The following is a 26736-nucleotide window of genomic DNA, read 5'->3' as shown; positions in this document are numbered from 1 at the left end:
GCTCAAGGTACGCAAGCTTGCTCGAGAACAAACTGGAGGTTCAAGGGGCTTATGAAACCACAGGTCCAGTAGCCAGCTGGGAGCAGTTTAATCCCAGCCAAAGCAGGCAGAGCGTAATCATATTTTCTGGGGATACCTTTCAGCAGACCCCATCAAGTCCCTCACAGAGAGCTTCATCTCTAAAACAACAGAGAACCATCCTTCAATTTCTCCCTCACCTTCCCTGTGGCATCACTCTTCTTACATATGGAACAGCACTTTGCTTGTTCTTCCACCATTTTGAGCACAAAACTGTTAAATAAGTTATCAACCCGAGTGATGCAGGGCACCTATGACATACTTCTATGCCAAGCTCCTCAAAAGGCCCGTAAATAAATAAGAGCAGACCTGAGGATACTGGGAAGAGTCAACCACTCAAAGCTGTCAGTTAACAATCCATCTTGAAATCTTGATGTGAACCATTCCCAAGTTAAAGGCAAAAATAAACATCTTTCCCCATGACTCCTCCATTCCTTTTGTAAAACACTTCACAAACAAGCTCCTCAACGTCAGTTGTTTTGGTTTACAATTTTGGCATGATACAGAGAATCAGTAGCAAAAACATTGTTAGAATCTCTGTGGCTCAGTGAGGAAAAGAGAGCACATGCATTTGCTTCTTGAAATCAATAAGTGAATGAGAAAATCAAGTACACAGCTGGCGTCAGGAAATTATTGATGAACTGTGTGGGCTGGATGTAATCCTTGAAAGTCTCACCAAGGACACACTCTAAACGATGAAGCCAAAATAAATTATTGCAGTCCACCCATGGACCCAAGCTGAACATTTTAAAAGCAAAAATGTTGTAACGAATTCATTTTAATAAAACACTACTTACAAAACTCAATGTGCACCATTAACTACACATGATCATTTGAACAATCAGTCATTAACTTATTTGTTTTAAGTCTCACAAGACTTAAATTGAACAAAAAACATTAGTTTGCAAACTGATTGCAGCTTTGCCACTGGAGAAATGTTATACTGTATGAAGACATGCAAAGAATACCCTTACAGTTCATAAAACAGGCTGTTTTAATGTTCACAGTTCATGAATTTAATTCTAATGCTTTTGAAGGGGGTGGGCTTGATCAAGTGATGACAACAATGCTTTAATTTCACATCTGAGGCCAATTTTCATTCCACGCTTAGACCTTCTTACAGGGGAATTACACAAATGTGGATACTGAGACCCTTAAGCAGACATACTTGTCATCTAGTGCGCTTAGCAAAAGATAACCTTGGTATGAAATGCACGTAGACAGACATCTCCAGTTGCTGGCTCCCACCAGTTATTAGATTAAATTTCTCTCAGGTTTTAAGAGTGTCTGATTGTTTATTTTCATCTGATAACCACGGTAAAGTGAGCAAGCAATATGGCAGTTATCACAACAAATCAAACGAGAGACATCTCAGTTTTTTTATCTCAAAGGAAACTGAGGTCCTTTGCTTATGATTCTGTGTGAAGCTATGGCTTTAAAACCCTTTTTACACCTCAGAGTAAATAAATAGAAATAGAAATAAATAGAAATGTGACTTTATGCGACAATTACAGTGTAAATTCACAAAATTATTCAGTCAAAATTATTTATGATCATTAAAAAGATTCAATTGTCTTGTATAGTCACAATTGTTTGATTATAATCTACAAGACAATTCTGACTTTTCTAATGGTATAATTGCAGCTATTATCTCACAATTGCAACTATTTTTTTTATATCTCAAAGCTGTTTCATTATTGTTACTTTATTTTAAACAGTAAGACAGAAAAGGGCTTATATCTTGCTATAATTTTTATATAAAAAAAAGAGACAGCTATGGATAGGGAAAAAATAGAGGGCCCAAGTTCAATTTTACAACTTTTTCTATTGAAATTCTCCGAAAAATCTGTCAAAATGTTTACTTCAAAGCAGCCAGCGATGCTTAATACACTGCTGATCATGAGTTTAATCGCCATCTGCAAATCTCACCATCAAATTAAAGAGGATGACTCATTCCCTCATGGTCCACTAACTTAAAAATACCACGTTAAGCATCTTTTCTTGCCATTAATGGTATTTTTGGAGAGAGACGTGATCGGAGGGCACAGCGTTCACTGCCAATTCCGTATCTCCCCCTTTCATCAGGGCCACAGTGGCCACAAAACTCTTTTCCCACCTGTCCTGCAACCTGAATGGGATGTGCATCTTATATTTTGTTCCCAACGCAACAGGACCTGCGCTGTGGAAGTATCCCGCCACGGCCAGGCTCAGGATTTTCCACTGGGCTCTTTTGTGAGCCAGAAAGCCTGACTGTCACTCAAAATGCCGGCTGTAACATGAGCAATCGACCAAGCACTGGCACTCGCATGCTGGGGATGTCTGAAATAGCACTTTCCATAAAACATGCAGAGAGAGGGCAGTGAAATCTGACCTCAGGATCGGCTGCCAGCTCTCCCACCCCACTCTAATATCCTTATCCCCACCTACTCAAATCCTGCACCAGCAACCTCACAATAAAAACGTAAACATGTACAGAGAGAGAGAGAGAGAGAAAGGGAGGGGGGAAGCCAAGGGTCTTTCTGAAATTTCATCAGTCATTTACTGCAGCTGCAGGAACATAAATATCTGTTTTGGGGAGGGGCACATTGTACACAAAATATTAATTAAATATTCAAATCAACCCAAAGCAAATGTATTTTCACCTGTATGAGCAGTACGCTAACAAATTTACAGATGTATGACTTGTGCATGTGCTCAGAATGTAACATCATCAGCTGCATACAAAGCAAATCCATACTTTTCAATAACGCAACATCTGCATGTGAAGCCCAGCTATTCACGCAAGTCAAATAATATACATTTATAAAAATTATTTAAAAAATTATAATATAACCTAAAATGGTTATAAATACTGCCCGGACAAAAATAATAATTGTTGTTTGGATTTAAATAGGTAAATGCCAATGAGTCTATGATTGGGTCATTATTGCAGTGATTATTAAGTTTTTAGCATGTTATGTTTGGCAACAGTTCTTCTAACTCTAATTGATGTGTGTAGCTTTTCATTTCTTAAACAACCATGTAGGAAGACACATCATGGCCATATTCCAGGATGACAATGTCAAGATTCATCAGGCTCAACTGTTGCTAAACAAAAAAAATCACTGCAATAATCATCCAGTCAGAGAGTCCCCCTGTGGTGAAAATCAAGGTTTTAATGTTTTATGTCTATGTGGTGTTTTTAATATGATTTAAACATGTGCAAATGCATAAGTCAACACCACTGCTGAGTATTTTCTCCTTAAACCTGCAGTGAACCAAAGATCCGGTTTTAAATCGCTGGTGTTTCTGACGTCACAAACTACCTAGTAACCAATCAGATCAACGTGTGATCGTCAACGAGTGGATCTCTGAGCTGGTGCGAGTGAGAGGAGGCGGGGCTCATTTGCATATTCATAGAACTGCATATACTAAATGAGGCAAGGGTGTAGAGTTACATTCAAGCTATTTTAAGGCATGAAGTTTTTTTTTTTCAAGGAAAAAACATTTAAATATGTTATTTTGGTGATCAAAGATGAGTTTTAAGGGGTAAAATTATTGACTACAGGGAAGCATTTGCCTATTTTCATTCAAACAGCAGTGTGTGTGTGTATGTATATATATATATATATATATATATATATACATACGTATATATGTATGTATGTATATATATATATATATATACACATACATATATACATATATATATATATACATACATATATACATGTATGTATATATATATATATATATATATACATACATATATATATATATACACATACATATATACATACACACATATATAATACACATATATATATATAACCAGCTGAGAGCCACATTGATTTATACCACATGTTGTTTTTTTTTGTTTTTTTTTAACAATGCATGGCTTGTTATCTCCCTCTTGTGGTCACACTGTACCTCACATCCTCATAAACTACAGGGGAAGGTCATGACAGCTCTTGACATGGTCATGACAGCTAATATCACACACTCTTGACTAGTCTGACAGGAAATGGCATTAACATGTAAACACTATTTACACGCATTATAGATTAATACACTGCTGTATTTAGCAGTCTGTAGTATTTCAACCCAGTTCATTTAAGACTTTATGAACTCACTGGCCAGTATAAGCAGGGCAATTAACTTCAGCAGTAATCAGAGGAGATATATGCAGACGGGACACATTGAGTTATGAGACACTCGTAGGGAATGGGAAGACCGGGTCTCGGATTTACAGCCACTGAGTTCAAACCGAGTTTAATTTACGTTAATAAAGTTGCTTCACTTGAACTGCGACTCTGGGGAAATGATAAGAAAAGACGCACATGCTGCCTCACATAAAACACTGTAAGAGCTTTTACATTGTTCATATTTTTTACAAAAAGAAAAGAAAGCTCATAAATTCCATCAAGTTGCTTCACAAGCCAGGAGTCAATAGGCCAATTTTGCGATACGGCCCACTATTTGAGCATTATTTTCAATGTATAATAAATTAATTGAAATAATGGTGTGATTATTTGTTTGTTTTTTCAACCAAATTTTAAAGTATGTGTTGTTGCAGACATAAAAAAAATAAGAAAAAAATTCAGAAATAAAAAGTGTGACAACCAGTCCTCCCCCTTTTTTCCAAATATTTATCTATAAAAAGGTCTATACTGCACCAAACACAGTTAAGATTTTAAGGCAGAAAACTATCCTCATTGGATTACATCCTCATTAACTCTCATCTTACCCTTACCGGATGATGAAAGATAAAAGGGAACAGATGTTACGAGAGCAAAATGAATTTCTGCATTTCAGTTTCGCATCTTATGTGATGTGAAAATCTCGCAGGCATGGTTCACTATTGCAAAACCTTCTGCTTTCATGGCTGACCGTCAGTAATTACTCTCTAGCCGTAAACCAGCATGATCAAAGCAGAGGAAATATTGGAAAGCTGCACAGAATAACAATTAAACAACTGTTTTTTCTGGATTCTTAAACCAACAAAACGTCTCAAAAGCAAACAGTTATTAACTTCACAACCACAACAAAACCGCAGGTTTACATGGACAATGTCTTCCAGACCTTCTGCATTTGATGCTCTGTGACTGTGAGCTGTTAAGATGTGACCATAGACATATTACTGTAATCTTCTGAAGTCATATGATAGTGTGAGTTGAAGACTAAAAGTTTGGCTTGTTATGGCACTTCTTTGTTTTTTTTAGCTTAACAACTTTGGTCACCATCCACTTTCATTATAAGCAGCATGAACCTCCTGCCTACCATCTCTTTCTGTGGACTGCGGAAGAAGAAATAAAAAAGGTAATGCTGTTTTGAAACAACATGAAGGTGAGTAAATGGCTATACGTTCTGTTACTACACGCGTTCTGTTACAAGCGTAATACGTATACCATAATCTCTCAATATTTATTTTTCCTCTTTTGGAAAGTCATGGAAACACTATCATGAATGTTTTTTTTGGTTTTTTTTTTACGCTGGAGCAAGTGGGAATATATATTTGTTCACATTAGACATTTACCCAACTACGAAATTCCACTTTTGAGAACCCATAATGTAAAAAGGGTCCATTCATGTCACAGTATTTCAGATATAATCATTTATCTTATAACTAATGTACTTGGATGAGAGCAACAAACACCATTTTTAGTCACATGCTTATTATATATAATATATTTTAGGGCTATTTAACTATTTAGGCCGGAGATTCCGAAACTATGATACCTTCATATTTTAAGCTAATATTTCAATAATTTAACAATACTTTTGTGTTCATGGTTCTCCGATGTCGGTTAATGGCCACATGGCATGATTTACTGCATCTGGATTGGAAGAACTTGACTGACCCGCACAAAGCCCAGCCCTGACTCCCACTAAACACCTTTTTGGGATGAATTGGAACAGCAGCTGTGATCCAGACCCCATTTGCCCAAAATCCGTCCCTGACCTCACTGATGCTCGTGTGTCTAAATGGGAATGAATCCCTGGAGTCAACCTTCCCAGAAGAGTGGAAGCTGAAGGAAGACCGGCTCCTCAAGCCCATGGTTTTGAAATTTAACAAGCACATATGGGGATGTTGTTTAGATGTACTTTCAACCATCTATTTATGTTTCCACATGACAAAACACCTTATATCTGCCCAGAACCACTAAGCACTTTTCAAAATTTATTAATAATCATCTGGTGCCAGATCACAGTGTGTCCTCGGCACATTATTCCGTTTCACGGATAGCGTAGATGTCTAAATATAGGGCTTCAAAACCACAACGGGTTCATCTGACGCTTCGTTTGCTTCATCATCATCAGCTGAGGGAGACGCAACGTCATTAGCACCTCTCGCCTAAATGAACTGTCACGCAGACGACAGCAACAAAGACAGCAGACACTGTGAAGCTTCTTTCACATAGTTAGGCTCATATTTGTGCACTGCAAACCAGTCTACTGGATTTTTTTAGAGAAAACATCATTTATATCTGTACAAATATCTGATTTCAAAAGACCGTCCAGTCAAATAAATATCTTATTGAAAAGATTCTTGTATGAATGATTTTGTGATCACACAGAACCCTAAACTGTAAAAAAATAAACAAGTTATCTAAAAATATGGTAAGGTAAAAAATACTTTTAATGCAAAATAATCAACCTAACTACATTAAACTGATTACTATACTTTTCAGTGTAAAAACATAGTGTCTGGTTTGCTAAATCAATGCAACTTTATCTATATTATTGCATATTTTTTTAAATGCATTTAATAAAAAGAAGCATAAATAAATGTATTTGAAAAAAATACATATTCTCTTATATTGCATAAATGAAAAAAAAAAAAATGAATATACTATACTTACCACTGGTTAAGTGTTGTCTCAGCTTTCTAACCAAAGATGATTTGGAAAACGTCCATGGTTGGGTGGCCTGTGCAGAGGCATCAGGTCCGGGCTTGACTTCACGCGTGTCTTCCATGTTCAACTTGCGTTTTTTGCGAGGAGAAGAGAAACTGGCTAGAAAAAATTAAATGGCCTTCAATCAAATCAGGTGTAAAGACAAGTCAGTGCAGTCAACCTCTGTCTCATAGAAGCCTCTTTACAAACTGTTCCACAGCAAGAACATTTCATTTGAAATTCACAGCACCGCTAGTACGTCATGTGGTCAGATTTTACTGTTTGGCAACCAGTGCAAATGGACAGTGCAATTTACATAAAACCCAGCACTGCTGGAAAGTTTACGGTGATCTTCTAATATCAGTAGGATTACAGTCTTGCTATTTTAGGGGGCATTTGTCATCATGGTGGGATAACCCAAGGGCTCTCCTGTGACCCTCTTAGTGGCCAGCTGCATATCTTTGGTGCATAAAGTTTAAAATGATGAGGGACATTACCATCTTCTCATCAGGGTCATCCATCAAGTGGACCCCACATGAAATGTAATGCCCACGATGATGAGCCATCTTTCAAAAGACACATTACAAAAATTGAGATTTATCACCAGTTCTGAATGCTTTTGAATGGTGTTCTGTTCACAGACAGACTGATGCTTGTATTCATTGCTAAAAAATACAAATATTATTAAATATATATAATCCTTCTTTTAGCAGCTGGCTGTCCCTGTCTGGTTTAAAATGGCACTTATTCATCATGTAAAATTAGATATGTCTTACATGGGTGCTTTTCAAGTCCTAAATCTTTTTTTACCCCAGCAAAAGCTGCTGTAAGCACTGCAGTAAATCTGTGGCTTTATTAGTACTACGATTTCATGATCTGACTCCTAATGGCCGCAGCATATGCCGTCAAAACTCTGCCAGTCTTGCATGTTAACACAGTAAAGATCAGCACATTTCTTTACAAAGAACCTTTGGTCTCAGATTAGGTTTAGACTTCTAATGGAGGATACTCCCTTGGTGATTTTGCAGATGGAACATATTTAATTATGCCCACCAATGAAATTCAACCATCTCTTTAGCTAAGCAAGAGACAAGGCAGTGGTTTCAATGCACTGGCCCAGAAAATGCATTCAGACTCGAATCGAAGTGAACTTGATCGTATTACACATGCTTCAGCAGCGCAGGGACAGACTTTAAAAATTCACAGGCTGATGAACCCAGAACACCAAGAGATGGAATGCAACCAAAGAGTTATCATTTACAAACAGACCATTAGCACTGACTGTGGAATAAAAAGAAAAAGTAAGAGAGCAACCAAGTGATACTATACACACACACACACACTTTTAACCTAAAATATTGATGTTCATTAAAATAATAATTTTACCCCAAAAAAGTAGGGGTTGTCTATGTTTACAGAAGATGTTGATTTAAAGATATTTAAATATGTTTGTTTAAATAAATAAATAACTTTAAGAGATATATTTTTTAATCGTTTAGGCTCTCATAAACATTACAGTGACAATATAAGTCAATTGTTTAACTTGAACTATATTAACTTTAAAATATCACACTGGGATTTACATGAAAATAGGCCTTTACAGTTTAAGGACAGAGTGGATAATATTTCAAATAGCATGAAAACTGAAGATGCGTTCATTTGTGAAGATTAATACTGAATGCAATTAATACCTATAGTATGCGTTCACTTCAGCAGGGCCCATTAAACTTTTATTTTGGATGCATAATGATGGAAAATTGGAACATGCCTCTATCATCTGAGAGGTCAACAGAGTTCAAGGTATGTGTTATGATTTATCATAGCTATGAATATAACAATCCCACTAGATGGAGCTAAAGGCATTGCATTTAAAAATCTCAACTTACAAGTGTGTGTATATATATATTTACATGGATAAAATAAAATACATGGAAAAAGGGATATAAGTACTGATAGCACTAATTATGTGCCTTATGAACGGCTTGCTAATTCTATAATGGCAATAAACTAAGGCCCGTTTTTAATTATGTTTAAAAATATGGGCTATTATTCAAATAGAATCACATATTTACCAAAATACTGGCAAGTTGAATGAATATTTTTCATTGTGGCAATTTAAAAAGCGTATGTGAACACAAAAAAGTCACAATACTTCCCTGCTAATTGTTGTGATCCTTGTGTCCATCGCCCGCCCTGACGCTCCTCCCTCTGTTCAGCCATTGGCTGCTTTGCACAGAAAACAGCGCAGACTTTCAGCTCGGAACGTTCCTATTGGTTACAATTTATATTTGCATAAAGTCTCAGTTCGTGATTGGACAACGGCATGTCAATCACTCTATACACATTCCCCCGCTTTTGGATATTACCTCGGGAGACTCCACAGTTTTTCATCAGTGAGGAGGACTGGAATGTGAACAAAGTAACAGCCAACCAGACAAGAGGTGAACTAAACTATGATTCCTTCCTTTATTCTATAACCGCACAACGTCAGGATTTGCCACTAACACGCAGAACACTGTAAGTATGTCATGTCTTTCTAAAAAAAAAAAAAAAAAATGTATAATAAGAGCAAGACGCTTAAAGATGACTAACACTCTAACCAACATCTGCACTGTTCTTCCTGTTTTGGGCAGAGCTGGAGAAGCCAATACAAGTCAGGATTAGATGTGAGTTGGATAGGGACTGGTGACCTCCTGGGTGTAAATCGGAAGATAATGATCGCTAACAGGGAAAGCAGCGTCTTTACGTGTCTCTAATCGCCAGGAGTTTGTCAGGCTTTCTTCTGCATGTCAATACGCTGAGTTACAACTCTCCGCTAACAGCATTAGCTCCTCTCATTCACAGTATCGTTACTGAGCGGTCGCCTTAAGATTAAACGCACCCTAATCTGTCATTTCGAATATTACTGATATTATTTTGTATACCAGTTACATTTTACTTTATTGTAAGTTATCCGGTTATCTTTTTACATTGTTTAACGCACTAGCGAGCTGGCTAAAGGCCTCATTATACTTCTGCGTCGGACCTACGCCGGAGCCTATACGCCGTAGGCAACGTGTTGGTTTTAATTTATACTTCTGTGTCGTTGTCCGCGTTGACGCGCACCTAGGGAGCATGTGAAACCCCGAGGGAGGGGTTCTGGCAGACCAATCACAGCGCTTGTGTCCGCGTAGAATTGACGCGTTGTTACATTTTTGGAGAGGTGCACGTCAGGGTACGCCGTAGGGTACGCGCGCTACACACAGCCTACGACGTAGCTACGGCGGCAGTTCGACGCAGAAGTATAAATAGGCCTTAACTCTAGGTTGAGTTCGTGCGCGCATTTCTGAAGTCTCGAATAGTCGCCGTGTATTACAAAACAGCCTTATTCATTGCGTTATGTATCGTAATGTTCACTTTTTATAGTCTAAGGAGGCGACTAGTTAACTGAGGGAATAAAATTGTGTATTTTATTTTATTATTATTTTCACCCAAGCCCGCGCCACAGTGCACCTGCTCCCACAGAGAATTTACACAATTCAAATATGTTTGTGTGATAAGATTCACAATGCATCACACAAGGTTCAGGGTTCATGTATAACGGCTGTATTTGAAGTTCATTCTGGTTATTTTTACAGTGGTCATAGGTCAAGTAAACAAGCCATGTCTAACCTCATATTGGCTGCTATTTACTCTTGCAAAGTTTTTTTTTTTACCCTAAAATTTTCATTATATTCGCCTTAATTACTCCGCTGTTACATTTATGCATTACACTACCAGTGGTTCTCAGTTTTGTTCCCTAACACAAAGTTGTGGTGTGCCTCTCTAATTTAGCAACCGATTTCACTTATCGGCTCATTTTTAGGTGATGTTTGTACTAAAATGGGTGTCTAAAAAGGGATTCAGTCCTGGGTGTCATTGCAGGTTTGAGAAATGCTGCTTTCACTGTTTTATGTAGTTCTAAGAAATAAGGAACCAAAAACGGGGCTGTTTTTAATGCTGCTTTCACTAAAGTTTTTGTCGACATCACCACCAATATGGCCATACTATTGAAACCTTCTGTAACATTAGCAGCAAACTCAATTTACAGTTTATGCAGTTTCTCATCCTCAATTTTAAGTAGGCTATTGTCTGTAGCAACTAGTGAAGTGTCCGGCTAGGAGGCAGTGCCCTTAAAAGGAAAACTTTGTACCTTATTTATTTACCCCCAAAAGGTTTATAGTAGTATCTTAAGGGAACATATTACTGGTCTATGGTACTAACATGCACCTTTTAGGGGTAGATAAGGTACAAAGTTGTCCCTTTAAAGGGTACTGTCCCAGTGACGAGCTGTTGTTCCTCTAAATTTTTTTTTTTTTTTTTTTTTTTTTTGCGAATATGTTTTTGATAGTGATTGAAATTCCTAATCCAGAAGACATCTGCTAATAGCACCCCTTTTGGAGAAACAAAAAGAACGTGCTGTGTACTGCCGCATTTTGAATTGCAGCGGTGCACATAATCAAGCTTGCACATCTAGAAACATCTGTGTCCACATACTTGTGTAAAATGTTTTAGGCTGAGTGCTGATAGAAGAATTTGGTCTTGGTGATGGACTTCATGCAGGCCAGTGATTCATTGAGCTTTTTCAAATCAGTGAGGTTGCCAGCTTTTGACTTTCCTCGAACACACAAAACGCACCTCCCTCCCTCCTTTGCTGTAGCTTAACTGAAATACAGCTCTAGAATACCAACATCCTCAGTGAAAAGAACCTGGAAAAGCTATTTAGTGCGAGGAGCTTGGATATTTACACAGGAAGAACATTCAAAGAAAATAAGACCTTTGTGCCTGAGACTCTCAGTGGCATTGCAATTAAAAGGTGTCATTCATGCTGGTGAGAATATCCGCATGGATAGGTAGTTGGTTTGTTCGCATTGAATGATTCAGCAACTTTGGCACAGCTTATGCTGTTGTTGAGTGATGGTTACCATGGGTGATGGGATGAACCATGCAGGAACTCCAAGGCAGTTTCATCAAGCTGTGAAATAATAGTTTGGCTTCTTTTTCAGCTGTTAATTCAGCAACAAACCTGACCGTAATTCAACCGTTGTGGAATTATGCAACATTTAATCTATTGTCACGAAAACCGTAGCTTGCAAGAAATGCCTGGAAACCCTCACAAGGGCGCTCATATTTATATGTGGAAAAAATAAATACATTTCTCTTTGTTCCCTGGTCCCATTAAGGACAACTCTGTCGACCTGGTCTGTTGAGGGGAAGCTTTTTGGGACCAATGCAGACCCCCCCTCAGATCCTCACTGTCAGTGCCTGTACGTGGGTCAGCAGTTTTTGTCGCTGTAAGTGGTTTTAGACACCTGCTTGCTCCCTGTTCTCGTTCACCCATCAACAGCCCTGCATCCAATCCCTCCAATCCCAGCCTCCCAGTTGCCCTTATCCCCCTGCATAGCTTTCTGCACGGATAGCTGTGACCTTGCATCCTTTGTGGTCAACCTCTGGCATTGTGATTCATGTCAACTCGAGAGTGTGATCCATAAAGACCCTGCTGATGTTTGTGCATGCTTGCGCCCCTCTCTCATCACAATAACCTCAAACCGCATCAGTTAAAGAATCCAGTTTGCATGTAAGCACATTCACTTACACAAAGAGCCACTGGTAACATTAAACCTTTGCAGATGAAGCCTAGACAGAAAGGGCAAAACTGTCTGGATTTCACCAAATCATGCAAGCAAGCCTGACCAAGCAAAAAACGTAATGGGTGTTATGTATTTAATTGACAGGAAAATTCTATAGCAGTTTGTTCATGTCAAGCCGCATAACCTGCGCTTTGTATCTTCAACTGCCACAGCCTTTTAAACCTAACAAATAAATGTTAAAATATTCAGTTTTTGTTGTAGGGGTGCACAAATGGGGGGAAATCATACAGTCTTTCTCAATTATTTCAGTAGGTTATTGTATTCTTGATTATTCATTTTATTAATAGAATTTACATTAAAATGATTTTGCAGGGCAACTGCATGCCATTTTTGTGTGTTTCTAAATGAGTATTACATTTTTGTACCATTAACTGTTTTTCAAATTTTGATGGCATTATACGGTAACTCTCGAGAATTCCCCCAATGTCAATCAACAAACTCATCTAATTTACACTATGCTTTGTTGATCATAATAGGAGCATTCTAGTTTTGCTGCATTGCACTCAGTGTATATTGGGTGTTGCGTCTACATAGCAAGCGTACCATACTTTTCGCTTTGGTGCTAAAGCATGTCTGTGGAACACCAATATGGACTGGTTGTCGTCACTCCAGTTATGTGTTCAATAAACATGTCTGTGATTTTTAGCATTGTAAACAATGTAAGTAAATTATACGAAAAAAACAACACCTTACACAGTTAATTACAAAGCTGTAATTGTGTTGTTGATGATTTTACTTGAAAAGCTGTGTGAAGTTGCTACGTAAGATTGATAACCTAAACAGTAATTTTGGTAGCTAAATAAATTATTATTATTATTTTGAATAGTTAAGTTTTTTTTTTGTTTTTTTTTTATTGTAATAGATGTTCTCTTGCAATTTTATTTCTTTAAAAATTTCTCAAATTTGTTCTAGTAAACCTACTATTGAATAGTTTAGCCAGGATGCTCATACATTTGTTTCTTTTTCTTTAGGTGTTTCTATTGTGGTCTTATTGAATTTCTGAGGTTCTGTTTGCCAAAAACAAAGGATTACTGATTTAATTTACAAATCTAAATTGTATAACAACCTGTCAGCATAAAATGTAAGAATTAAAGACTGAGTTGATTAATTGTGCACTTTGTATTGGCTTAACAGTGTAAAGAAGGATTACAGTTCTCAGATCCTCTGAACAAATTTACAGTGAACTTAACTGTTGAAGTAATATTTCATTGCTGAAAGAGCTGTGAATATCTAGTAAAATGTCAAGCAAAGTTTGTCTAGTGAAGGATGTAAAAATGTCATCCAGTACATCCAATACATTTTCAATCTCTTGCCATTATCCACAAAAAAAGAAGCTTGTAAAAGATTACTGTGCCAAGGCATGACAAACACTACCACCACATTTAAGCTAATGCTAATCATCCAAGATTAATAGTTACGTTGTCTGCAGCTGAAAAAACTAGTTGGCTCTAGATTTTGTTGATACAGCACCATACCACTTTCTCACTGGTGATTTTATTGCCAAGCATAAACATGTACAGCAGTGAGTCATCCCCAATACTGAAGATACTTTTTAGATCACTTGCTAACCTCTTGTGTTGTGCTTTTTTATTTTCCTAGTTCGGGATATTGGAACCAGTGAAAATTTGGACGTGCTGGAAAAGATGTCAGTCAGCGTCCATGAAAACCGCAAGTCGAGGACGAGCACAGGCTCCATGAACATCTCGCTCTTCCACAAGCCCTCTCATCCAGACAGTGTGCTCACCCACCTCAATACCCTTCGCAAACAGTGCATGTTCACAGATGTAACGCTATGGGCAGGCGACCGCTCCTTTCCCTGTCACAGAGCTGTGCTTGCTGCTTGCAGTCGCTACTTTGAAGCCATGTTCAGCGGTGGCCTCCGTGAAAGCCTTGACAATGAGGTTAACTTTCGTGACAGTGTTCACCCGGAAGTTCTGGAGCTGCTGTTGGACTTTGCTTACTCCTCACGTGTCATCATCAATGAGGAGAATGCAGAGTCACTTCTCGAGGCTGGAGACATGCTACAGTTTCATGATATCCGTGATGCAGCAGCAGAATTTTTGGAGAAGAATTTGCACGCGTCAAACTGCTTGGGAATGATGCTGCTCTCTGACGCTCATCAGTGCAAGCGTCTTTATGAGCTGTCATGGAGGATGTGCCTCATTCACTTTGAGACTCTTCGAGACACTGAAGACTTCTGTGGCCTCTCGAAAGACAAGCTTTTGGATCTCATCCTGAGTGATGAGCTGGAGGTTGAAGATGAACAGATTGTGTTCAATGCGGTCATGCGCTGGGTTAGGTATGACTTAGACAGCCGCAGAGACTATCTTCCTGAACTGCTGCGAGGACTACGTCTCGCGTTGTTGCCCTCGGGATGCCTCATTGAGGCCGTGGCATGTGAGGAACTTGTGATGTCAGATAAAAGGAGCCGACAGATTGTTGATGAGGCCATGCAGTGTAAGAAAAAGATTCTGCAGAATGACGGCGTTGTCACCAGCCCCTGCGCTAGGCCTCGCAAAGCTGGGCACACGCTTCTCATTCTTGGGGGTCAGACGTTTATGTGTGATAAGATCTACCAAGTGGACCACAAAGCAAAAGAGATCATCCCTAAATCAGATCTTCCCAGTCCCAGAAAGGAGTTCAGTGCATGTGCCATTGGCTGCAAAGTTTACGTGACAGGAGGAAGGGGGTCAGAAAATGGAGTGTCAAAGGATGTTTGGATATATGACACGGTACATGAAGAATGGTCGAAAGGTGCCCCAATGCTAATTGCACGTTTTGGACATGGCTCGGCTGAACTTGAAAACTGCCTTTATGTTGTGGGGGGTCACACTGCTATAGCAGGTGTCTTCCCAGCCTCCCCTTCGGTATCTCTTAAACAGGTTGAGCGGTATGACCCCTTAACCAACAAATGGACAATGATGGCACCACTTAGGGATGGTGTCAGCAATGCAGCAGTGGTCAGTGCCAAGCTGAAACTCTTTGTGTTTGGTGGAACAACCATCCACAGGGACAAGGCCTCAAAGGTCCAGTGCTATGACCCCGTTGAGAACCGTTGGACCATAGCTGCCGAGTGTCCGCAACCCTGGAGATACACCGCCGCTGCCGTTCTCGGCAGTCAGATATTCATAATGGGTGGTGACACGGAGTTCACGGCAGCGTCCGCCTACCGATTTGATTGCGAGACCAATCAATGGACGCGTGTAGGTGACATGACTTCTAAAAGAATGAGCTGCCATGCTGTGGCCTCTGGTAATAAACTCTATGTGGTCGGTGGGTACTTCGGTACACAGCGGTGTAAAACCCTGGATTGTTATGATCCGACGTCGGATAGCTGGAACAGTATAACTACCGTGCCTTATTCACTGATTCCAACTGCTTTTGTCAGCACCTGGAAACATCTTCCTGCGTAGTTGCCTCCAATTAAAGTGTATGGAGCTGATCTGGGTAAGGTTTTTGGCTTTTCTTTCATTTTCTCCTTTGTCCTGTGTTGAAAGACTGTATACTGAAATTACTATTCTTTCTGATTGTACAAGAATCTGCATTACCTTATGTGATAAATATATGTATACAGACACAAACACACACACACAACTGAATAATTTTGTATTGTAGGTGCTTCCCCTGAAAAGTGCTTGAATCATAATTCTAAGCAGAGTAGCGATAGAAGTCAGCAGGCTGTCGACCTTCACACATAAACAATGATTTCTGTCAAGATAACTGCATGCCAAAATGTTAAATTGGGGCTTGACAGCCTTCTTTGAAAGCAGCTGAGTGCTCCTATCTTATTGAGGTTTTTGAAAGTGGTTGAGCAAAGAGAAAATGATTGTGTTAAACCATCTGGATGTCTAGGAATATTAAAGAGCAGCGGCTGTCATTGAAGGGGCAACATCTTCAAGAGGGTTGAAGGTTGAGGCTTAAACATTTCATGAATTCTCACTTAGGATCATAGTGATGCGTCAGCACTAAAAATTGATTTGTGATCTACATTACAAAGCTTTTTCTGTCAATTGGCAATTAGGTTGAGTGAGAGCACAAAGTGGCTTAATCTCTGTAATTACAGGCTGCAATGAGAGACTCTGTAGAGAGATTTAGGGAGGAGGGTGCTTATTGTTGCTGAAACAGCTGCTAAAGCATTTTGTTTCCCATCAACTGTACCATCTAAAGCACAACGATGATTTTTTGTTTCTGTACTTAAATGTTGACCACTGAAAATTAAGGCAAAACCTGAAATATTTTCAGGTGGCCAGAGGACAGTCTTGGCTGAAGATGTGAACAGAAACAGTTTGAAAAATTGAAATGCGATTTGCAAATGTGCAGATTTTGCTTTTCCCACTTGTGCATTGAAGTCCCCATGCCCAGAAGCAATCATTCTCTTTGGCTGTTGGTGAATTAATAAAGAGCTATTTATGTGCTTCATTAGAGGAACTATTTCTTATGTGTGAAGGGAGAATAGTTTACTTAAGGTTACTGCCACCTTTGTTTTAGAAATTACTAGTTTTCATCTTTTGTGTATTCTTGACAAAGTACAGATATTAGCCCAATTTCAGTTTTTAAAGCTATAGATGTATTGTACACAATTAATTATTGTATTTGAGCCTCTCTGTGTATACAAATAAAATGTTTAGTCATTCTAAACAACAGCTAATTTGAATTATCAATTTTATTTGGCCTAGGTATGTTCAGCCAATAATTTATTTTCAATGCATCACTACAGTTATTTCACCAATGATAATATATATATTTTTTTAAATGTCTGTTTAAATTTTATTAATAAATGATAATGATTACACTCTCCCAAGAAACAAGAAAACTCTCCCAGCATTTCCATTATAAGTTCCCCCTCTTTTACTATCAAACAAAAGCATAGGCTAAGTGTATAAATGTAAAGCACTCGTTTGCATTGAACTGTAAAAAAAAATTAATGCTTATTGACTAGGCCTATATGAAATGCATTAAGCTTCGTTATAATACCCTTTCTTCTATAGGCATCTTAGACTCTATCATTTCTGCCATCATAATATCTTGTCTGTCAGCACTTATGAAGACCAGGGCTAATAGGTCATTACAGACTAACAATATTTGCATGAACAGCCTTCCTCAGAAGCCAGCATCAGGTTGAATGATGGTCTGCCTGCATATTGGTACAGTAAATGGACGCAGCAAAGGTTGTTGCTTCTTAAACCTAATACTGAAGAATTGCAATAGTGCCGATGGTCTCTATGAGTGCGTCATAACAGTCAGCTGAACATCTCTCACTTGTGTCATTTGAATTAGGCTGCCTGGGGAGGGACCACAGCCATCTCATTGCATCTCCTGGTGATTAGAAAATGATTACTTCTGTGAGTAATCATTAACACTCTTCACCAGCCAGCAACTCCGTTCACACCACAAGTGCTTCATTTCACAGTGAAGCAGGTGGCCCAGCAAAAGCTGGGTTTTATAATTAGCCCCAGGGGGCACAAAATCAGAATGTCTGGAGGACGCCCTGGCAGGCCTGCCGAAGGATGTTGGCAGCAGCAGCGTCCTCCAGGAACGCCCACAGGAAGAGAATAAACCTTAGTTGAATGTGTACCAACCAAAGGGTTAAAGCTTAGCTGGTTAGCATGGCTCTCCTAGACTCTGCTGGTAGCATTTTATTTATTTATTTTTTCATTGACGTGAATTAAAATTAATCGGTGTGTAGCGAAATAGCAAATATTTCTTTATAGTATATGTTTTTTAAAGGATGCTAACATTTATATTTAAGCTGGTGTTCCGTTCACTGTCTTTGGCCTCTTTTTCACCGTCTGGCCAAACCGTTCATTTCCGAGCTGATAACGGAGCTCTTTGGAATTGAATACAAATGTGTCAGTCGTTGCCTTGGTAACGTAAGAGTTTACAGGCAATATTTGATGTAAATAGCGTTATGGAGGATGATCAGATATTTGTTTTAATTTTATTATTAATTTGTGCTTAAGTCGCTCAAATAGTACGCTTGGCCAGCTACAAAGAATGGTAGCCAGGCAACAGAAAAGTGACCAATCCTGAGTTGCGACGTCACTACACGCATTCTATCAGCACGGTTCCGGTTAGCCAAACATCATGTTTACACTAGTGCGTTTTCATTTAAAAACAGCATTTTAAAATGAAAACGATCCTCGTTATTGTTTACACGTTCTTCGAGGCTGGTATGTTACAGAACCATTTAGAGAGACGGCTCTGGGCTGCGATTCCCAAAAGCATTGTAAGCCTGTTGCTTGTTCGCAGTCGATCGCAGAACAATAGCCACCAACTATGATGCTTTTGGGAAACTCAACCCTGTTCTGTTTTTGTTGTGTTCTGGTTGCGTAATGTGAGCAGCCACGCCTTTGTTTTCAAAAGTCTCCGTTTTGGTCCGTTTACGCCGGACTAAAACACGGTCTGCAGTGTTTCGAAACCAACTCAAAAACGACCTTGCAGCAGATCTGACCGCCCTTGAGCAAAGATGGCAGATTTCAAATTCTTCAAGTATTATATAGACCTCCCACACTCTCCTATTCATCTCTTTACCCTGTTCAGCCTCACAACCTTCTCTCTCCTGATAAAGTAACTAAAGCAGTGGGTGATGAAAGCAAAGGCTGGTGTGTTTCAAACTCCTACTGAGTTGAAGCAATGAAGAACTGATAGAGATGAGTATAGGTGGCCCAGCTCTATGGTCTCACTGTCTCACACTTAAAATGCCTGTTGGTCTCCATAGTGGAATGTCTCTGTGTCATTATGAAAAACTAAATAGAGAAGAATGAGCTTCATAAATGATTTAAAGGCCCGCGTGTGCAGGGTTGGGATTCCACTTTCAGTTTATAAATATTTTAAAACCTGCAGCGGCCAGGGACAAGGAGAGAAGTACCTGAATGTAATCCATTTCAGAAAGCTGTGCATCATGCTAGACAACAGGATAATTGAATCCCACAGTCTAAATTTGACATTATTAGTCATAATCAGACAGCCTTGCTGAAAACTGTAAATCAAGTTTCACGGCATAGTATGTTTTTCTAGAGACCTAACGTCCCTAAAAAAAAAGAGGAATGAAAATGAAGAAAAGCTTTTAGAGTTTAGTGGCAGAGGTTTCCATTAAATGAAAAGGCTTATGTAAAGCTTGTATCATGTTAGCCCCTATATATATATTTTTTTTTTTATGCCACGCATTGTCAAACATTTTATTCATGAGCTGTTATTTATATACATATTTTTTTCTGAATAGTATAGTTTATAAACTGCACATTATTTTCCTTAAAGTTATAGTTTACCCAAAGATTTTAATCATTTACTTGCGTTGATGTTGTTCCAAACTATCTTTCTTAGTTTTAATTCTTAGATATTTTTTAAATAAAATGTTTTTGGCTGTACAATAAAACTCAATAAACATTGGACCCCACTGACTTTCATTGTGTAGGCAAAAAAACAACAATACAAAACAAACAAATTTTATTCTCTTTTATATTCCACGGGAAAACAAAGTCGTACAGGTTTAAAAAGCTTTATTTATTTAAATTGTATGCATTATGTAATGTTTACTTAAACTGACAAAATCTTTGACTGTGCATGTGAACATACTTTCAGGTAATTTCCTTTGAGTTACCCCACCCCCAACACTTTACCTGAACAAAGGCCTTTCTCTGCACTACTACTAGACAGTAGACTTTCTCAAACCACTTGTGTTCGGGAATCTCCCTTAGCCGTATTTGATGGAATCAACTAGCATTTGTGTGTGTGTGTGTGTAATTTCAGGAGGAAAATGCTGGCACAGTTTTGTTTTTTTCCTTAGAGTGACCACTGGATAAATGGTCAGAAATTGCCCAATAAATTCCAAAGTATATGAGCTAGTAATGCTTTTAAAAAGTAGCATCAAACTTGTTGTTGATTACTTTACAGGACGTGAATTATGACCAGAAGCTCCAGGTAAATATAATAGGGAATATTCAGGCATTGGCCTGTAATGTCATCTCTTTTGACACCCCTGTAGCACATCCCATATGTCCTCAATAAGACTTAGTTACTGCTTTTTCTGCCAACAGTGCAGTTTCATTGGCAGCATTGTGTTCAACTAATCCAGGTAATTTGCCAGTTGGAACAGTTCTGACCCCTTGCCAACCACCATAACCTCCCGTCCCATCCCCTAAAGGAGAGGGCTTTAGAAAAACTAAACCAGCTAATTGTTTTTTCTGTTACAGAGCCCATAAATCGGATTGGGTTTTAATCTAATCTCTCTTTGTGGCATGCATGTTACTAAAGCAGGAAACACGATGTTTTGGCAGTGTACACTGTTCTCCCAACTGGTGGAAACAGGCCGATACAGGTAGCAAAAGCCCAGATTTCCCATGCACATCATCTTCTCTGACCCATCAAGCACTGACACAGTCTGGTGAAGGCTGGATAAGCTTTGCCTGGTCATGGTGCCCTGTTTAAACTAGCTGTGGATTTGTACGCTCGAGTGGCAGACGCCCTGTTTCCTGGAATGGCACTGCTCACTGTAATCAGTCTTTATACCGATATTTATCCTTTACCATCACCGTATTAGGGAGTAAAGCCATGTCCACTTTAACCCATCTAGACAACAAAGTCTGGTTTTTAATAAGCATAAGCCTAGTGTTTGCAACATGTTTTACTGATCTCCACCGAAGTGCCAGTTCTGAAGGATTGTTGAACCATTTTTTAACTAAAAGTTAGTTACAGTTACAGTGTCCTTTTGGGAGCGACCACCATAACTTGGGAAACAAGAACATTTGCATTTCAGTTGGACTAAAGTGTCTTCTTTATAAATGTATTGTATTTAATTGAACTGAAATCATCTGGACTAACAAACCTAGATAATGCAATTGCATCTTGGCTTCATCCAGCATGTATAAACGTTAATCACACTAAAATTGGCCTAGATCTTGATGCTTTTTCTGTTTACTTTAAAACAATAAAAATAAACCGTTATTGAACAGTCACGATAACTTTATTTCTTCTCATCAGTCCATTTAAATTTATTGAGTGGAAGTTTAATGAACATGAATTTTTTTGGTAATCGAGACTAGTTTGCGGGATGGGACTCGATCAGGAGAGTATATGTTGAAATTAACCCTTATTTCTGCATTTCTGAGTAAAGGGAAAGGCTTATGTTGGTGGTTTTGTGGTTGCCCTTGTGTTGAAGAGTGCTGTGCATATTTTTATATAGCTAAAATACGTGGCAATAGAGTGGTGCAGGTATGACGTCAGAACCCGGAAGACTAATTCATCGCTGGTTCTTTTAAGACTTTCCAATGGGGTTTTATAATGGGGGTCTTCGATTCATGTGTAAAATAAAGACTGTCGTAAACACAACTTCACTATACTTTGTTTTGACAAAATGTCAAAGTATAGCCAAGTTATGTTTACCACAGGCTTTATTTTACTCCTAAAAAAAAAAAAAAAAAACATAGGAAAATCTCAAAGGAACCAGTGGCAAATTAGGGGCTGTTTACACCTGGCCACTTCATGCGTTTTCTCAGATCGGATACTATCTGATTTATCAAAACGATTCCATTACCACCTGGTCACATAAATGTGTTTTTGCGAAACGGGTTTAAATCCGATTTTCAATTCCCGCACTATATGCAGATTTAATGGAGTGCACGTCACCGAAAGCAACAGATATGAGCTGCATTTTATTGATCATCAGCTAAAATTTCTAAATCAAAGACCGCAATAAGAGAGAGCAGTAACAGCCCTGATAAGATCATTTAGTTTCTTTACTTTTAATGATGATGATTGTGTGTTAAGCATCTGCGACTTACTTTCACTTTTGATTTACGATAAATAGCACATTGGCTTAATGAATAGATGCTCGGCTTCTCATCTGCGGTGATGCGTGTTCCAGTAGCGTCGTCATATCTGGCTATAACATTACATATAGCCTACAACACGCTCTCACACGTTTATTTTTTTTAGCATTTTTGGGAGGAGTACAATTTACATATGTGCTTTCAACAACCAGATGCATTTACACTTGGCCCAGACCTCCTCCTGAAGTGGTTTGAGCAATCGGATTCAAATCCGTCTCGAATGCGTTTCGGAGGGCATTTACACCTGGTCTTTTCACGATCGGATAGCTATCCGATCTGAGAGAACGCATGAAGTGGCCAGGTGTAAACAGCCCCTTAGACTTCCGGGTTCTGACATCATACTTGAACCACTCTATTGCCATTTGTTCTTTAAGTTTGATCAACAAAACGTAAGTTGTTTGAATGGACTTGTTCTAGTCTTGTACCAACTTGTTTGAAATTGTGTGTAAAAGTTAAATGGAAAAAAAATAATAATGAGAGGGTGGAATCGTTAATTTTATTTATTATTTTTGTGTTTTTTAATTAGGGCTTTGTAGACAAATATAGTTCTCAAGATAGAATTGTACACTCTATTCACCTGCCCACAGGGATTTACCTTGAGCTTTTCACCTAAGGCAGTAACACATCTTTAAAAAAAATATGCACCTCATTTCTACACACAGCAGTTTTATCCTCTGCATCTGAAAAGTATTTTAAACGGTGTCAACAGCATTCCCATCAAGTGCATGTGGCAGCTATTATGCCAGATCAGAATCTCACACTTAATGAATCATAAAGCAGATGGACACATTTAAGGCGAAACCCACGACTGGGATCTGCAAAATATTTACTTTGTTTTTGGTTTATAAAGAGCAGGAGTCTGTTTTGATTGATACGTCAATGGCATTGTCAATGCAGGCTCTGAAATCATTTCATTGTTGTGGCTTAACCGCTTAAACCCTCTAGGGGAGGCATTAGCTTTAAATTGGAATGTATTAGAGGTGATGAGAATTGAATTAGAGGCAGTCAGACACCCCTGTTGGGCGAGCTGCACTGGTGGGATGTGAAGCTGATGTAAGCGATTGATTTTAAATCTTCTGTAAGCGTAGACTCATTTAAAGTGCTACGAGACTGCAAATCCCATATGTTCTCTATGGACACAACAACAGACAAGGTTAGTCTTTGATTGATCGTGATTGATCCTGTTACTTTTTCAAAGTGTTTTAGATTCAGGTCTTGAGTCTCATTTTCTCTTTTCTGTGTGCTTGTTCGATTTTCAACTCTTTCGTTTTTGGTACCAACTAAGTACATTTACAACCTTTTTGCGTTGCAACAGCAGATAATGCAAGATACGTTTCTCGTATGGTATAGCAATACATGGTATCGATACAGATTTGATTCTGGTTCAGAGAATCTTGATTACGATTGATTATTTTAAATATATTTTAGTTATGTCTATTTTTCATACTTGTAAAGGAAATTATCTCTGCCAATGTTATTATACAGGACAGTTTCATACTGGGTCAAACTTATAACTCTACTCATTAGAAAACCCAGCCGTTTCAAGAATTAGTCTACACTGGTTATGCTGTTTGTTAAGTCATTTGTGAATCAGACTTCATTCTTCACTTTGTATCTGAAAGACTGCAAGACGACACTTTTGTTTCCATTCCAAACTTTTTGCAAAGATTGACTAAGCTCAGTACTTTGGTAGAGAATCACAAGAAATGTGCTTTCCTGTCTTCCCTTTCTTTTCTCCCAGTCAATTGAAATTGCCTCTTACAATTGCATCAAGTTTGAGTGCAATGACTGGGTTCAAATTACAGAGATTGGCTTGGAGTTGTGAGGAAATCTGGTTTCATACTGTGCCGTCTCTCATTGCAGGTGTCATGGTCTTCTAGCCACTCTGAATGGACGGCAGCAGAGCTGGATTGTCATTGGCTGGCCCGAAGCACCTCTGCTCGGTGGATGTGGTGTGGCTGCGGTCGGTCACGGCCACTCTCGAAAACAAACCATCTATCCACTGCTGAGAGGAGCCACAGCGAAGAGCTGAAAAAAGAGGCCACAAAGGCCTTTTCCCTACAGCACAACGCTAACTCATGCCATGCTTGTTCATTGCCAAACAAAGACACACTACACTCTTGCACCAATATCTGCTCTTTGGAGACTCTTTTGCAATCCAACAAGGTCAAGAACATTCCAGTGATCCATGACAAACAACAACTAAAGCATGATTTTCCTTCATGAAACTTGCTTCTTCACTTTCAATGGCAGTACAGCATGTTCATGTTACTTCCAAAACGCCTTACGGACACTGCGTTAAACGAAACATCTGAAACATCTACAGATATGCAGAACATCCCCATGGGAAAGTGCAAGTTTACTCGAGCAGGAGGTAAAATTCCTGTGGGACTAGTATCTGTGAAATGAGTTTTAAACTGGTAGTTGTATAGATTCTACAGCACAATGTATTATCAAGGACTTCCTCTCATTTTAAGATTTCTTGAAGGTTTAAACATTTGATAAATTCAATTAATTTATGTGTTGGTACTGGTAATTAAAAATTGCACATGAGACTGTATGATGGATGATGAGGGCTTTGGTGTTTTTTACTGTTTTCCTCTGGATTTGAATGCTGGATTATGTTTAAAAGAACATTCTGGGTCCAATACAAGTAAAGCTCTATCAGCAGCATTTCAAAATATATATATATATATGCTTTGCATAAGCTTCACATATTTGCTTCTACGTCCTCCAAAAATGGACCTATTCATTTACATTTTAAATGCCTCACCATAACCTTTATTTTTGCTTTTTTTTTAAAGAAAAGAAGGAATAGTCTAAATTATTGTTTGTGGTTTGAGTTTAATTTATATTGAATCTAAAGAAAAATCCTTTTACGATCAACCACGATTTTGAAGTTGAAGGTTGGGTTTTTGCTCACAGTCTTAAATCTCTTGAAAAGGGTTTTGAGTTTGAATTTTGTTTCAGGGGGAGTTTGTCTTCTGTAATAAACGGATCACTGCTAAACATTTCCATTTGAAGGGGACTTTCTGGGATTATGCAGCAGATCCCTCTGGTGTCCTTGTGAACTGAATTCCTGGTGCCTAATACCGGTAGATGTGTTGCTCATTCAGTCTGTTGAAGGGTTTGAATAAATGATTTTTTGATGCTTGCAGACTGGTTTCATAAGTACCCTGGAGGTTTAAAAATGCGCCTGGATTCCTCTCTGAAAACTCCTCCACGAAACATCCAAGGTTTTTTGACGTAACCGGAACAAGGTTTACGTTTTTAGCTAAATCTTATAATGCCCAAGCTAAATCCGCAGGAACCTTTTGAAGTTTTATCCATTGCTTTCCCGCTCCTACAGATAGAATTTACATGTTGTAAGGTGCTTTGTTTTTGGTTGCACAAAATAATATTTAGTTCATATTTTTATATTAATAAAAATCATAGACTGTAAAAAAAATATGGACGTAGTGTCCGTGACGTCACCCGTAGGTTTCTGAAGACCGTTTTTGAAGCCGTCGCCATCTTGGTAGCGCGTCACTCCCGAATTTATTTATTTTTACAGTCAGACAATGACTATGCTGAGGTAACGTGAAGGCTGACAAACGGCTAATGATTGATGACTAATGACCACTGCAGCGGGAATCCACCTGTCACTCAAAAGTGGACACCCTTAATTATGCAGAACTTTAATGTAAACGGATGAGTTATAAAAAAAATTCACCCCCCTCACAGTTGTCATGAAGGGAAAAATAAGCTATATAGACCAAAGCCACTTTTTGCACCAGGCTGTAAACGTGTTTTTTTCTGCTGTAAAGTTGGGTATTTACTATGGTATTTTAAAGGAGTCATAACCTAGTATTACATTGGATACCTACTGCTGTATTATAGTCTTTCAGGCCCTTCTAAAAAAGAAAAGTGGAAAAAAAATAAACACAGACCTACTTTTACCCTTATTTCTGAAGGCATTATTGTCTCGCGAGATCAATGCGATGTTTTGGCTGTCGTGGACGCTCTATATGGCTCTGCACGCCAGTTGAAAGGGTTGTTGGGACAGCGTCATTAAAAATGAATTTCATCCACTGGTCCCTGATAGTTTCGTCCGATTTTGGGAGATAAAACACATTTACATGTTTTTTATGGCAATCAACCACAGAGCAAGTCCGGTGTGCACTCGGTTTCTCCATCTTTCTCGACTGAACTGAATATGAGGGGGAGAGGGGAAGGGGGGCTTCCTGCTGCGGTGTCCATATATGGTATATCCTACTACCTCATGACGTCAAGAGGGAGCTGAAATCA

General features: G+C 38.7%; 2 protein-coding genes across 5 annotated transcripts in view; one reads left to right on the top strand and one right to left on the bottom strand.

Moving 5' to 3' along the window:
- Positions 1-26736, bottom strand: part of agbl1 (AGBL carboxypeptidase 1) — a 211838-nt gene that overhangs the window by 160959 nt on the left and 24143 nt on the right. Inside the window, exon 2 of the mRNA XM_084396546.1 lies at positions 6921-7073. Coding sequence (XP_084252672.1) covers positions 6921-7073 — 153 coding nt within the window. The remainder of the gene's footprint in view (positions 1-6920; positions 7074-26736) is intronic.
- Positions 9267-25600, top strand: enc2 (ectodermal-neural cortex 2). 4 transcript variants are annotated; one of them, XM_084397341.1, is made up of 5 exons: positions 9359-9470; positions 9587-9619; positions 12155-12265; positions 14222-16069; positions 24313-25600. In XM_084397341.1, the coding sequence occupies exons 3-4, from the start codon at positions 12202-12204 to the stop codon at positions 16033-16035; spliced, it is 1878 nt and encodes a 625-aa protein (XP_084253467.1). In that variant the 5' UTR covers positions 9359-9470; positions 9587-9619; positions 12155-12201; the 3' UTR covers positions 16036-16069; positions 24313-25600. The 4 variants fall into 4 exon arrangements, with proteins under 4 accessions (XP_084253469.1, XP_084253466.1, XP_084253468.1 ...); XM_084397343.1 differs by lacking the exon at positions 12155-12265 and having other exon boundaries at positions 9267-9470; XM_084397340.1 differs by lacking the exon at positions 9587-9619 and having other exon boundaries at positions 9323-9470.

This window comes from Rutilus rutilus (genome assembly GCF_951802725.1).
Source record: "Rutilus rutilus genome assembly, chromosome: 23".
Lineage (NCBI taxonomy): Eukaryota > Metazoa > Chordata > Actinopteri > Cypriniformes > Leuciscidae > Rutilus > Rutilus rutilus.
This window is presented reverse-complemented; position numbering and strand designations above follow the sequence as displayed.

Excerpts from the sequence above, each read along its gene's own strand:
- enc2 (XM_084397340.1), top strand. The coding sequence starts at position 12,202 with ATGCAGACCCCCCCTCAGATCCTCACTGTCAGTGCCTGTACGTGGGTC. Across the intron at positions 12,266-14,221 it reads GGTCAGCAGTTTTTGTCGCT|TTCGGGATATTGGAACCAGT; the intron begins GTAAGTGGTTTT and ends TTATTTTCCTAG.